General features: G+C 39.5%; 1 protein-coding gene across 7 annotated transcripts in view; it reads right to left on the bottom strand.

Annotated features, from left to right (window-relative positions):
* Nucleotides 1-10684, bottom strand: part of BCL2L13 (BCL2 like 13) — a 64940-nt gene extending 54256 nt beyond the window's left edge. For 6 of the 7 annotated variants that reach the window (XR_005125838.2, XR_005125839.2, XM_037514628.2 and 3 more), the window contains exons 1-2: nucleotides 10553-10684; nucleotides 1599-1769 (exon numbers count right to left, since the gene is read on the bottom strand). Coding sequence is in view for 5 of the 7 variants with exons in the window: in XM_037514628.2 (XP_037370525.1) it covers nucleotides 1599-1719 (121 nt within the window). In the remaining 2 variants the exon portion in view is untranslated. Of the gene's footprint in view, nucleotides 1-1598; nucleotides 1770-10420; nucleotides 10506-10552 lie in introns of those variants that run through there. The other variant, XM_037514629.2, reaches the window with a different exon arrangement.
* Nucleotides 10685-15417: the final 4733 nt, after the last annotated feature.

Here is a 15417-nt window from a genome sequence, read left to right as displayed (position 1 = left end):
GAAATATTATTATGCAAGGAGACTTGATACTTCTTTATTTTTTTAGATGTGATACTTCTATGAGAGCTGGATTAAATGCTTTGAGAAGCTGCTTTAAAGCTACCTTACTAAAAAAAAAAAAAAAAAGATTTTATCAAAATGGGTGAGAGAACAGCTGTAGGAGATTGGGGGAAATCATAAAAATCTGCAACTACTCTTTAATCACTATTTTACAAGCATTTTGATGTTCCTACTCAATCTTAAGTAAACATATATTGAAAACGATAGGTAATAGATGTGATTTATGCTAGAAAGATGACATGGAATTCCAGTCACCAGATCCATCTTTAAAAGAAAAAAAGCCGTGACCCTGTATCAAAATTGCTAAATGTGTATTAATAACATTTTAAATTAAAATTTCTTACAATAACCTTTGATTATGATTCTGTCTTAACTTTTCAATTAAAGCCCTGCCACTGGTGTTAGTGGCTTAGGTGAAAGCCTTTTATGGTAAACTAAAAATTATATAGCAGTACTACTAATAAAAGAAATTAAAAGACATTTACAAAGGTAAGTAATACAATAATGGAGGAAAGCACAGACAGTACAGAAATATGTAAAAAGGTTCAAAAAAAAATGAGTAAAAAAATCCACAAATAATTGATTACAACTATGCAAAATTGTGTATAAATGATAAATATTAAAAGACAATAGTAAGAGTTGCTACGTGAGTTTGGTAAGATTAAGTGAGATAATTAAATATTTGGTAACACAAATGACTTAAGTTTTTAAAGTCATTTTGATGTAATCTGTTTAAATGGCAACCTACATTGGGGTACTTAAAATGATGTATATCTTAAAATTAAACACACCCACTAATATGCCAGTATTTGTATAAGTATTTAAATGAGCATTGTTAGGATACCTTCTGTCATTGCCTCCTAACATAACTGCTAATGATTCCATCATTTCCAAATTCACAACACTATCTCTTCTGGAACTAGAATAGCAGCAGATAAGAACTACCTCTATGGCTGAGGTGGAAATCTATGATGAGAATATTTAAGATGATGAAGTCACAACTTAATGAAGACTCCAGTAACTACTTTAAGCTTGTTTTGACAAACTACTTAAAGAAGAGTATATACAATTTCACAAAACAAAGAATTGTGCTAAAAACTATCAGTTATGCTAATCCATTGTTTAAATCTAATATCCTTGAACAAAGGCAATTCAAAGAATCTAATTGTATTATACATTTTAAAATAATTATGCAATTCTAGTGTATCTCTTGGTAAGTATGAAATCTCTTTAAAACAAGTAGATTTCTGTTTATATGTATTTAGTACATTTTTACCTGTATGGCATTTACTTTTTCATGACATTCATTTACCAATGGCATTTATTTAAATTATCAAGCTCTTAAAAAGCATGAAAAGTAGTTGCTTCTGGGAATAGGTCAAGGGGCAGGAAGGGATTAGGTAAGAGGTTATTCTTTAAAAGTATATTACAAATATTTAATCTAGTGACCATAGATATTCAATAGTTAGATACAAGTATTTTTATGTATGAAGTAATTGTTACTGCTTAATAAAACCAGTATAAGCCAAATATAATACCTTGGGGTGAGGAAGGGTGTTGCTCTTGCAGCTTCTCCTGAGAGAGGAGTCCCAAGTAGCTGAGAACAACATACTTTGTTTCATAGTGAAATCCTAGAGGCACAGTAGTAGAGGACGCCATTGAGTTGGCTGGCAGGGCTCCAAAAAAGTCTATTTACAGATGTGTAAAACCTAAAAACATAAAAGTATTTTTTCAGTTTAAAGTTTACTACATGCCAGTACATATTCCCATTGACTCCGATTATTCAAATAATGCCAAAATAAATATTTGAAATCTAAAAATGTGACTTCAATTTACTTATAAGGAATTTATTTAGATTTCAGATCAAAAGTAAATTTTCCTTTATATCACTCCCTAGTTTCTCTATTTTCACCTACATGGCAAAAACACTAGCTATGCCCCCACTCCCAAACCAGTATATGTTCTCATTTTTTTTTTCCTAATAAAATCTAATTAACTCAGTCCATGACCAGAGCTGCAGACCACATTCCTAGTCTCCTTCGCAGCTCAACATACCATATGATTAGTCTGAGAGGAATATGAAGGGAAGTTATAAGTGCAATTTGTGGGTCTCTTATAAATTTCCTCTTTCCTCTTTTCTGTGGTTAAGAATATGAGTATGGAAGGCTTTGACCTGCAAACAAGTACACCACTACTGGGGGCAGCAAAGAAACCTGGGTCCTTAAATAATTACGTGGAACAGAGTTGTCCTGCCAGCCTGGATCACTCACCTCTGCTCTGTTATTTTAGCCACTTTAGTATGAATCTCACTAGGTATCCTAATATGCACCCTAGTCAATACAACTCCCACTTTTTGGACTGGAATTTAGTAGTTATTTTACCTACCATGTATCTTACCAGTTGCTTCAAATGGTAAATAAGATAAAACATCTTACTATGAAATTAGCAAATAACTCTTTTCTATTGAAAACAACAATATGGAGTTCTTTAAGACCTCAAGAAATAGCCAGTAAAAGGTAGTTCAGATAATTGAGAGGAAAAAAAGATCTATAATAAGCAAACTAAGAATAATGTCCTAGAAAGATTAACAATGGGGAAAAAAAACACTTGCAGAATTTGAAATACACAAAATAAGAGTGGCGCTATAAAGATTAAAAGAAAAAGATGAAAACCTGCTTTGAATGGTTCTATGCTTTTTTAAAAGTGTATTTATGGTTGCTATTAATAGCAGTATTTACTTAGGTTGTCGAAACAAATCAACTGTGAAAAGTCTCTGCTGTTTCTATCTTCAGGGGCAATGTTACCAAATTGTATTACAATATCCAATAAATCAAACAATAGGTTTTGGACTACCTTGTTCAACTTTAATAGAAGTTCCCATACATAAACTTCAAAAAAGTATTTCAAAACTATCCTCCAATTAAAAGAAAAAAGTGTTACAGCTTATCTCACAGGAATGAAAGTTACACCATTGTAGTCTTACCAGGTGTTTTACTCTTGAAAAACTCAAAATATTTGATATACTTTTACATTATTGCCACTTAATAGTTAGACAACAGTATTTTAAATTTACAAATAAGGAAAGGGAAACCCACAGAGGTAAAATAAGAATTCCGAGGTCTATTATTTCTAATATCAGATCATATTTCTAATATTATTTCTCAGGTCAGATATTACCTAGAAGCAGTGGTATAACAAAATCTGCCTTTTTATTTTGCTTGCCTGCCATCCAAACCCAATTTCCTTTCTACAGAGAATCCCACACTGTGTCAATATTGGTAAAATAAACAAAGAAAAAGAGAAATCCACCAGCCCCCAAGGGAAAAGCTTAGAGAGGTTAGACATTTTCTCTCCTGTTATCCAATTCCCTGGTACCTAAGAAATAGATGTAGGACCTTGGCTTGGCCAAGTCAGAGGCTCCCACCTAGGAACTAGAACCGGAAAGACATTTAAAGATAATTCATGGAGAAGATGGTGGTATCAGTTCAGCAGAGGCAGCGATGTGGCTCCTGCAGCACTATCCTAGATGGTCCCATTCTTATGGTCGGACGCTGGATGAGGCTGCGGTCAGGTCTCCCTTGGACCCTGCCTGTTTCCTAACCTAATTTTCCAGCTATTCTGTGGGCTATCCAATGCCTTTCCCATAAGTTCCTTTTCAGCTTAAGCTAGAATTACTTTGTGTTGTTTGCAATGTGACCTAACTGGAACAAGGGCCAAGACTGGAATCTAATTTTCTTTAAATTTCTAAGGAAGTTCTTCAACAATTGTAACACACTATTTTCATGTGAATTTTATTACACTGGACTTAGTTTAGAAAAAATCTAATTCTGCAAAGTTCATGTGTAGACCTAGTTATTACACTGAAATAGAAGACAATGTCTTCTGATAACTTCATGTGTTCATTCAACACACATTTCTTAGGAGAAAAAGTATACTCCAGAGGCACTAGGCACAAAGACAGCAGAGGAAAAAAAAAATATATAAACAAATAAGAACAACCAAGTTCTCCAATACAAGTCAGAATCCATAGAGTGGGGGAAGGCAACGCAAAAGAGGAAGCAGGCAAGTCTCGCCAGGGAAGGGAAAAGGGAAGTAGAAATCAGCAAAGACTTCATAAAGTAAAAATCTGAGCCAGTTTTGGAACAAGAGCAGGTAGGTATTCACTGAACCAGCCAAGGGTAGGGACAATTTGGGATGCAAATAAGTCTAGGAAAAGGCACAGATGTGTTTTGAAACGGCATGAAAAAACACAAAAGCTAAGGAATCTGATATGGCCTAATCATAAGATATACAGGGGAGGGGGCTCAGCCGGAGTAAGCAGCAGTATACATTTGATGTGCCTTGTGCACTACAGGCTGCTAGGAAGCTTGAATTTTTTTCTATAAGCCAGGAATTATATCAGCCACATCCATGAGTGAACCTCCTAAAACTGTATGCAAATGACGTGTGTACAAACATTTTTTCTGGAGAGAAAAATCATTTCATTTCTCTCATTAGATTCTTAAGTTAGATCATGATGCAAAGCAGCTAAAAACTACTTTAGAACACCACTAGGAGACGTAAAGGATCTCAAACAAGAGAAGCTCATTAACAGACGGCATTCTGAAAAACGATCCTGGAGGTGGTGTGGATGGTAGAGATTGGACACCGGACACAGGGTTAGAGGAATACTGGAAACACCTAAACCATAAAAATATGAAGGCATAAATTAGGGCGGGAACACCAAAAAGGAGAAGGGGACAGATAAGAAAAATCTTAAGAGTTCAAAGATGTGTAAGCTGACCCAACCAGAGTAATCAGGGCATTGTATGGAAAAGGGTTGTTATTAATATTTCTCAAATTAGGCTACTATAGGAAGAGATGCTTTGGGGAAGAGGGATAACAAGTTCCCTTGGAGACATCCTGACTTCAAATGACCTTTTGGGAAGCCCACCTGGGTATACAGAAGGAGTTAGACATATAGGTCTTAAACTCAGAAAGAGGTCTAGAGATACTGAACTGTATACCGCAAAATGCGAGTCAATAAAATTATCTAAAGAATCCAAGACCAGTGGTGATCTCTAGTGGGCATGCAGTGTCAAAATTTTGGATTAATTTAGCTTGAAAACCATATTCAATATATTGTTTCATACATGCAAAAGGAGTGGTTACCCACTATTTTCAGAATACAAAGTACAGAAAATAAAGCAGGGTAAATCTTAAATATTCTGTTATCAGTGACCCAGTGTGGGGATGGAACGGAAAAATAATGTTTCCTCAACCCACCCCAAGCGTCACCACCAGGATAGGAGCCAGAGAAATTTTCAATCTCTCTCTAAAAGAGAAATATTTAAAATATGCCCAGAAGTACTTGTTAATAAAAAGAAACACCAGGGGAAAAAAACATTTTTAGGGGTGGTCAAGAGATGAGAAGCCAGCAGAGAAAACCTCTTGGTCTGGATTGGAACAATCAGAAAGGAATGCAGGACACCAGGTAAGGGCGTGTTCACAGAAGTCAGGGGAGGCAAGTCTATATGGAGAGTGAATAAAAGAGTCAATTTAACAGCACATCTAGAAGAATGCAAACGAGGAGTCAGCTGGATCTGGGCATTGAAGTTCTGTCTTATGTCTGACAGGACAGTTCTATTTGACTGGCAGGGCCATGGCGGATGGCAGGAAGTTGAGGAATGAAAGGGTGGAGTAAAAGAAAATACGGCTTGTAGAGAAGAAAAGATGGAGGCTAGAATGAGAGACAAAAAAGGTTTGTGAGCGCACCCGTTTTATATTTAAACACAATGAAAGAGTCCTTGAGCATGTTTACATTCAGTGAAGGAAGAGCCAATAAAGAGAAATAAATATAGAGGGCAAGGAATAAATGAAGTAAAGTTCCAAAAGAAAGGGGGAGAATACAGCAAACCAGTGACGAAACCTAATCTTTAAAGTCTCAGAATCTGTCTGGTGTTTTGATAATTCTTTAAATAAAAATTTGATGTTCTCAAATTTTGTGACATTCAAATTTCTTGTATTCATCAAAAATTCATATACCAAAAGGCACTGGGCATTCAAATTTTTTTTGAGTGTCTTCAAATTTTCTTACAAATCTCAATTGTCTAACTATAAATGCAAGGATTTAATAATCTTCCAACTTGCACACTCACCATTCTATTTGCAGTTAGCCCTCAGCTGTTAATATCCCTATATTTGGTGACTATCCTGGTTGAATACTACATTCAATCATTTTCAATGATTCACGTGATCGGAGATAATACAAACTTTATAGTTTTTAGGCTTTAAATGTGCATTGAGCATTCTAGTTATAAACATACCAGATCTACACATACCGCACTTACAATATAAAATAACCAACTTTTAATTTAGCTTGTGCTACTGGCTACACAGCAACAAAGCAGCTCATGCAAGCCTGTGTTTAGGTGGTTAGCTAGACAGACTCCAGGAACACTATTATAGATAGAGTTCATTCGCATAAATCCCAGAATTAAGCATTGGGAATATGGTAAAGAGAAGGTGCAGAGCACTACCATGTATTCTAAGGTATTCTGGGATGAGAGGGCACTCACTGCCTTTGCAACATTCTGCAGTGTCTTAAACAGCAGCCCGAGCTTGCATTTCTAACACATACCATAAATAAATTGTATCTGTGTGAGAGTTCCATCTATGAAGCACTTTTCCATACATTGTCACAGCAATCCTCTATGCTAGAAGGAAAAGTTGTAGTAATCTCAATTTTATTGATGGAGAAACAAGAATAGACAATTTATTTGCTCAAAATCATACAGCTAAGTAATAACTCAACCATTTGGGTGAGTACACCCTCTTCTGTTCTGAACTCTTAGCCCTTAACTGCATTCACTGAACACATATTTACTGCATACCAGGTAACGTGCCGGGGGGGAGGGAAGGAAAGCAGAGGTAAAAAACAGTAACACCAATAACAGCAGGGAGACATGTAGGGGGGAAGGAATGGGTTTTCAAGTATCAGAAAATCAAGAGTATTATAAGAAGCAAATTTGAGAAGGGAGGGGAGGAAAAGGTCAGAAGGACAAAAAGTAAGTATGATCGACGTTCAGGAGGGGAAGGGAAGAGAGCGGGATCAAAACAGCACAAGGGATTGTGATGACAGTTCACAGGTAACTTGGTGGAGGGAATTTTATGGGGATTACACCTGAGAGGAGATATCAAATACTATGCGAAAATGAAAAACTATGTAAAAAACTATATATATTTAAATAAATATAGAAAAACAAACCAAAAACCCCAAAAAGTAAATATGATTGGAGGCCACCACCTAGGGCTTTTCTGGAATCAGGGGACAATGCTGAGGTCCCCTCCAATTCTGCCTCACCAACACAGTGCATTTTTAAAATGTGCAAGTTTCCATTTTAAATGTTTGCTTAAAAAAAAAAAAACAACAGATTTGTATGATGAGTACCAGTACAAATGCTGGTACTCTAGCACTGATTATACAGCAGAAATTAAGTACATTTTATGAACTATAACCTGAAGGTATGCAGCAATTATTAAATTCCTGTGAATGGAAAGGAAATCTGCAGCAACAGGAATTTTTTGTACCTGTTTCACAAACTTGTCTGACTAGTCATCTTGAATACTTGTTAAAAATAGAAATTTCTACCACCCACCTCAGACATATTAACTTAGAATATCATACCTATGTTATACTCCTTAACTCCATAAAACCAAGAAACAAACCATTATAATTTGATATTTTAGTTAAAATATTTCAGGAAACTCTTGTTTTTAGGCCACGTCCTTCCATAAATAAAAATTGTAATATAATAAAATTGACTGAATACTCCAGCAAGAGACTTGAACAGATTTAGAATTCGTTTTTAAACTGTTAAAATCTGCAAATAATTCAATCACAACCAAAACTCTAGAATTTTAAATATCAACAAAGATTTCTGGTTACCAGCTCTCTAGTCTCAACACTCAACCCATGGGTTGAGCAGGGAATTTTTTTGAAGTTCCACAATTTAACATGAAGTTGAATAACTATATTATAACCCATGCTTTATTAGATCGTAGAGAATTCTAGGACTTTCTCTAAAAGTAAAATTAAATATCCTAATAAAAATTGGAAAGTTGCAAAAATTCATCCCATCCAGGTGAGAAATGCAACTGAGCAAGGTGTCATTTTTAACTCAGCAGACAGGAAGAATTCTAGAATACACTATCCCTTTTCTATTGAAACATGCTTAACCTAAACACTCTAGTTTTATCTTGCATTGAGCTGCCCAAAAATGTTTTCACTTAGCAGCTGACATTAGCAGATAATGTACTTACAGAGGACTGCCTCATTCTCTCCCCACACAGTCTGACTTTCAAATATGTTAATTAGGTTCCCATATACATGTAGATAGCTTGTAAAAGGGGAAACATAAAATTCAGTTACTCTCCTCTACTTCCTAGGTATATGCCAGAAATGAGAACACAGCTACGGAAAAACTTGCATGTGAAAAGCTACAGCAGCATTATATCTAACAGTCAAATAGTGGAAATAACTGCCCATCAACTGATGAAGAAGGAAAATGTGGTGTAGCCATACAATGGAATGTTATGTGACTATAAAAAAGGAGTGAAGTACTGGTCCACGCTACGACATGAAACCTAAAAATATTATGCTAAGAGAAACCAATCACAAAAGACTTCATAGTGTATAATTTCATTTATATTAAATGTCCAGAAGTGTAACTAGAAACAACAGTAAATCAGTGGTTGCCGATAAAGGAGAGGTAGGGAAAAGAAGGAATCAAGAATGACTGTTAATGGGTACAGGGTTTCATTTTGGGACGATGAAAATTGTGGTAATGGTTGTACACACCATGAACATCCTAAAAACTATTAAACTATTAAACTGGTGAGTTGTATGATGTTAATTATATTTCACTAAAAAAGTTATTCTGAAAATATCCCTTCCAGTATTAAGAACTTTTGGTGACCATTTATTTGGAATAAGATACAAATCAAAATGTTTGAAAAACAACCATAAAAAGCAAGATGGCACAGTTGTTTAAAATGTGTATGTCTAAAATTGTTCATAAGAGAAATATATTTTTAAAACAGTTGCAAATCACTTGTCCTAACAATTTAGTATAGAAGCTATTTAGTAAATATTGAGCAATGTGCTAATGAGCATATCTTTTCTTTACAAAATGGATTGGAATCAACCTTACAACTGAATTCAACTATTGGGGTATAGTCCACCTTAAGAACATTTGTCAATAAATTTATTCTCAGTGAATAAAACACCGAGAATAGCAACTGACCAATAAGCATAAAAGGATTTTCAAGACCCTTACCAGTCTGTTGTCAATGAAGACTACATAATGGTTTAAATATTTTCAATTTGCGGGTGCACAAGTGTAATGCACATTTATCCAATGTGTAGAAACAGTTCGCTACCTACACAAACATTTGCTTAATTTTCTGGGAGAGTGGAAAAAAAAAAAAAAAAACAACTAGAAGGGTGTGGCAACTCATCCAAGGTCACACAAGTCAGGGCAGAGATCAACATTCTGGTTTTTGCCAAATCTCCAGGGGAAATCTTACTGACAGTTTCGCAAAAAAGACTGCTTTGCAAAGCAAAAAACCAAAACAAAACCAAAAAAACGAGGTGGGGGAGGGGAGAGGGGCTGTCAGCTTAGTTTTAAACTTTATAAATAGAGACCGTGAGATAGCTATTTTGGATAAACAAACACTATTGCCAGAAGTGGTTAAGAGAGAAAGTGTCAGAAGCCTGCGCACAACTGACCAGATCGCCTCATTTTCAACCTAGGTTACAGCTTTATCTCAAAAAGTCTAGTTTTCCTTCACAGTCTGTTCTGAAGGAAAGCAACGTGGGATCTCCTTGGCATAATGAGAGGATAAACATCAAAGGAAGGAAGAACTAACTGTAAATTGTATTGCCCCCAAAGATAAGAGATTTTTTTTTTTGGGGGGGGGGAATGGGTGTCAAAACAGCAGTGTCTAAAGGGTAAGCATTCTAACAATCTGTAAGAAGGAAAGACCAGGAGGGCTGACAGCACTCATCTGGGCTCGTTCTACACGAATCGCAGGAAAACCTTCTCTTGGGTCAAGAACTCCACGTTCTCAGCTTGGTCCTAAAAAAACGGGGCTGGGCTTCCCATGTCAAAGTCTCTGTGGGTTCGGGCGCTGCAGAGCGAGGCCGAGCCCCCCATCTCTGAGCGCCCCTCGGAAAGCCCCGCTCAACAAGCGTTCACGCTGGGTCCCCCGCTGGACACGTCAGGTTCTCCTGAAAGGGACCCTTTAGCTTCGAGAACCTTCGGCCGAAGCATCGCCCACTCGCCCTCTCTCAGTCACTGTCACACGCTCTGACACTCACTCACGCGTCGTCGGAACCACTGGGGGGCCGGCGGCTCGGCACCGTCTCTGGGCACCTTCCTAGCCTGTGAAAGGCGCCTGAGGAGCCCGGTGAGGACCCAGCGCCTCCTGCCCGGACACCCGCTCCCCTCACCTGGCCCTGGCCCCAGCCCCAGAAGAGATGACAGAGGCGGCGGCGGCGGCAGGTGTTTCCGACAGGGTCCCCCAGCGGCGGTGGCTGCTCCGACCCGCGGCCCTAATCTACCGCCGCCGCCATGTTGGAGGGTGAGGTCACCCCCGGCGTGCTTCCGTCAGCGCCGGCGTCGGGGCGGGCCGGGAGCGCGCCGGAAGGGGGCGACTCTGTGCTTCCGGGCGGAAGCACGGACCGCGGAGCCGAGAGGGCCCAGCGCGGATGTGACCCGGAAGGCGGCCGCGCTGAGCCCGCTCGTCCCGGGGGCCGCGCGGGGCTGTGGTGCCCGGGTCGGCGGAGGCCGCTGAAGGCCGGAGGGGGCGGTTGTGTGGGGCGAGAGGCCGGCCAGCCCCCGGGCCAGGAAATGGCTGCGTTCACAGAACGTGAGCCGCGGGTGTACTGAGTGTGGAGCTTCAGGTGTGTGCCAGCAGGCGACAAGTGTCAAGAGACCCACGGAGTCACCTGCTGGAAAAATAGGAAATTTTTCTCCGGGATAGGGTTGCACTGGACGTGGAGGGTCACCTAGGCGGAGGCCCTGCCTGAGCGGAGGCGCGATGCCCCTAAGGGAAATCTACAGGGGCGGAGCATGTTGCTTGCAGCTCCTAGCTCGGCGCCTGGGGTAGAATGTGTGTTAATAGGGGTTTGCTTTCTTGGATCTCAGTGTCCTTTGGGGGAGTCCCTGAAGCCCCCTGGTCGGGTAGAGTATCCTATCTAAGCCACGTTCTAATGAAATCAAGTTCACCAGGTTGTACATGAGTTGCAAGGAGACTATTGAGGACGAGAAGTTACAATTCTGTTATATGAGGAATCAGAACCGAATCCCAGAAGCCTAATGAAGGGTGGCCACTTACTGGCACAGGATTCCTCTTGGGGCGATAAGAATACTCTCAAATTGATTGTGGTGATGGTTGCACAACTCTGTGACTATCCTTAACACTGTTCAATAGTAAAATTTAAGTAGGGGGATTTTTTTCAGTTATATCTGAAGGCTGTGGAAGAAGTGATAAAAACCTGAACTGATGAGAGGGTGGGTGGTGAAATCAAAAAGAAGCTTGGAGCTGTGTTATAGGCAGCTTTCAGCCTAAGTGAATGAGAAAATGCAGTGCCATTCTTTAGTAATTAGAGATTTGCCAAGGAAGACTTGGTGAGCTAAGAAAACAAGATTCCTGTTCATTTTCAAATTTCCCTAATTGTCCTAGTAATGGGTTTTATAATTTTTTTTAAAACTAAGATCATGCATTTTGTGTGTGTGTGTGTGTGTGTGTGTGTGTGTGTTTAGTCTCCCGGTCTTATTTTTAACACTGACTTTTTGAAATATCTTCACATAATGAATATTACTAAGCCATAAACAAAAATGAAGCATTGATATATCTGACAATATAGATCAATTTCAAAAAAAAAAAAAAGTAAGTGAACGAAGCCAGACACAAAAACATAATGTGTGAATCTGTTTATATTTCAGGAGCAGGCAAAAATAACAATTGGTGATAGATATCAGCACACTGTAGCGAGAGGTAAGGGGATTACCTGGAAATGAGAGTAAAAAATAAGCTAAGGGGTAAGTAAAGGAAAAGGCCATCCCAGGCAAAAAGCTTGACATTTTTCAGGAATTGAAAGGAAACCAGTAAGGTTTGAGCTGGTGAGCAAAGAAAAGGGTGATGAGCTCAGGCTGTCTCACAGAGGACATCTAAGGTGTCTGTAAATACATAGACACCACTAGAGGATTTTAATTGGGGAGTGACTAGATGACTAGGTTTTAAATCTTCTGTGTGAATTGGCTGCAAAGGGGTAAAATGTACAGGCACCTAAGTTAGAGTTTCACTATTTTCTGCTACCATTTTTTTACCTTCTTTTTTAAATTGATTCTTCAAAGAGATTATTTGCATTTACCACCAGTCTCTCCCTTAGTTCCTCCCCAGCAAATAAATTCAAGAGTTAGCCTATCATTTGGCTGACTCAATTTCTAATTAAACCACAGACTGAAGTCCCAGCCTGTGAGCCGGTGAGATGATGACCACACAAACCAATTCTTTAGGATTAACCTGACAGGGATCTACGGCAGTGATTCTGGGGAAGCCACAAGTAAATTGGCTTATCTAGGACCGAGATTTTGGGAATTTATCTGAGAAACTCTAACACTTCTTCACAAGACCTGAGCTAGTATAAGAGGAAATTGGGTCTCTCCGGTGGCGCAGCGGTTGAGCGCTGGGTGGCGAAGGTGCCCTCAGCCTCTGCAGCGCCCGTTCGATCCCCGGCTGCTCCCCGGCCACCGGAGGAGGGTCCCGCATGGCGCGCAGACCTCTCCTGCCGCCCGCTGCTCCCCTCAGCAGTGTACTTCGGTCCTTCTGCCTGCTCTGCTCCCCGCTCTGTCTCTGGTGAATTCTCTCACCCTCCAGCGCTTCTGACTATACCCAGTGTTTGTATAAATAAATGAATAAATCTTTAAAAAAAAAAAAAAAAAAGAGGAAATTGAATTTGGGAAGCTACCAAATGGTTAATCTTTGCTTGTACTCAACTTTTTCAATCAAGGGACTGTCTCTGTGAAGCTTATCATGTTCTTATCAGACAGGACCTGTCCTGTTCTTTGATGATTCAGCAAAATACTACAGAAACTAGTTGCAAAGAGCAATAACGTGGGAAAGGGGGAGGCTGCACAAAAGGATATTACAGTATCACAAATGTAAGCCATATGTCAAGAGTATAACACACTTGGCGCCTTCCTGGTGGCAAGGGGTTAAGACACAACCTATGAAGCTGCCCACAGCCACTGCAGCATGTATTTATGCATACAAGAACTGGGCGTAGGCCAGAGGTGCCGGGGCCAGGGTGTGTGTAAGAAGATTCACCAGAGGGACAGTGGGGAGCAGAACAGGCAGATCCACTGAAGTACACTGCTGAGGGGAGCAGCAAGCGAGACAGGAGAGGTCTGCTGTACAATGTGGGTTAGCTCCCTGGCCAGGGATCAAACTCATGCTGCAGTGGCTGCCAGTAGCTTGATAGTGCTGAGACTTTAACCCCTGCACCACCAGGGAGGCCCACAATTGATGAATTTATATCAAGGGAGTTCACTGCTATTCTTACAACTTAATATATTGGAAATTTCCTCAAAATAGAAAGCTAGTGGGCATTGCCAGGGCAACCCATGGTGGCATGGTTCCCACCACAATGGGCCTGAGCTGTGCCCAGTTCCGGCTGCCCTTGACCAAATGGCCTGATACAGACATTGACCCTGATCTGGCAAGAAGTTTGATACCTGTAGGATTGTGCTCGCATTTACAGTTTTGCTATGCATTTCAGATTCGGAAACCTCTAGAAAAAAATCACAGAAACTGCAAAGATTTCACTCTTAGCCTTTCATCCTACTATAAAGGAATCTGAACAGAAAATGAGTAGGTGAGAAGCTAGTCTTTTTTGGGGGGTAAGCCCATGTGCTGGCAAGGCCAAGATCAGGATAGGTCAGAGGAGAATCATGATTTTGAATAACCCAGATATAGGTGGATCTCCTTACATAGCAACCAAAACAAATGAAGCAAAACACTTGGTAGAAGCAACCACCAAACATTCATTGATGCTCAAGAGCCACTCGGAAGAGAAAAAATGGGTAACTTGAAAAAGTGCTGCACATGAATCTAAACCACATCCTTCAGTTTTCATACATGTACTGAATAATCATTTAATCCATGATTAAACTGTATAAGAGATTCATAATAAAAATAAATATAAAGCTACTAATAAAAATGCATGTTCCTTTTGATCCATAATTCTGCTAGAAATCTCATAAAAATTACATTTTCAAAAGTTTTTTGCCTTTCTAGTTGAGGAGACAGGGAAATGGAACTTGGAATAAACAACTCTGAGGAAATTACTGCCCTAATTTTCTAAATAATTTCCTCTGTGCAGGTTTTGGGAATAATATTGGGAAATGCATGGGCTCATTTGAAGAATTCCAAATATGTAGATACTGCCCTCTAAAGGGAGGTGGAGTATAACTTCTCACTTCTTAAGTGTGGAATGCACGTAGTACTGCCTTCCAAAGGTAAAAGGGGAAGGAACTTTACAGAAGAGAAACCTTCCAAACACTTCTTCAGCCAGGTGATCAAGTTCAACATCAAGAGTCAAAAATCATATTCACAGTATATAGCCTTAAAATGATGTCATGAAAATAGCACTTTGCCTCTGTAATCTTTCTCCCCAAGCCCCACAATCCATGATTAATTAGAAAATTTTGATAGAGGAGCCTCCCTGGTGGTGCAGGTGTTAAAGACACATGGCTATCAAGCTATTGCTAGCCACTGCAACATGAGTTCAATCCCCGGCCAGGGAGCTAACCCACATGGCACAGCAGACCTCTCCTGTCTCTCCCGCTGCTCCCCTCAGAGTGTTCTGCTTCTCACTCTGTCTCTGGTGAATCCTCTCAAACCCCCACCCACTCCCGCATCTCTGGCCTGTACCCCAGCTCTTGTGTACATAAATAAATAAATCTTTTTAAAAAAGTGACCTAGAAATGAACTATGAATATAATTTCTTTAGGATGTTAACCTCTCCATTTCCCCTCCCCCCAATTTTAGGCTGTCTGATTAAAGCTCACCTTAAAGATTCAATTCCTCTCTCTATTGGCAATAGATGGTGCCTGGTGGCCTGAGTTCTGGGTCTTCCAACTAGTTTGAAAAAATTGTCACAGCCAAAAGGAAAGTTAAAGACATGACAATTAAATGTCATGTATACTGGTAATATCCTGGAACAGAAAAAGGATATTAGGTTAAAACTAAGTAAATCCAAATAAATTATAGACTTTAGTTAATACACCAACATTGGTTAATTGTAATGGA

This window comes from Talpa occidentalis, unplaced genomic scaffold (genome assembly GCF_014898055.3).
Source record: "Talpa occidentalis isolate TD23 unplaced genomic scaffold, MPIMG_talOcc4v2.1 talOcc4.16, whole genome shotgun sequence".
Taxonomy (NCBI): Eukaryota; Metazoa; Chordata; class Mammalia; order Eulipotyphla; family Talpidae; genus Talpa; species Talpa occidentalis.
This window is presented reverse-complemented; position numbering and strand designations above follow the sequence as displayed.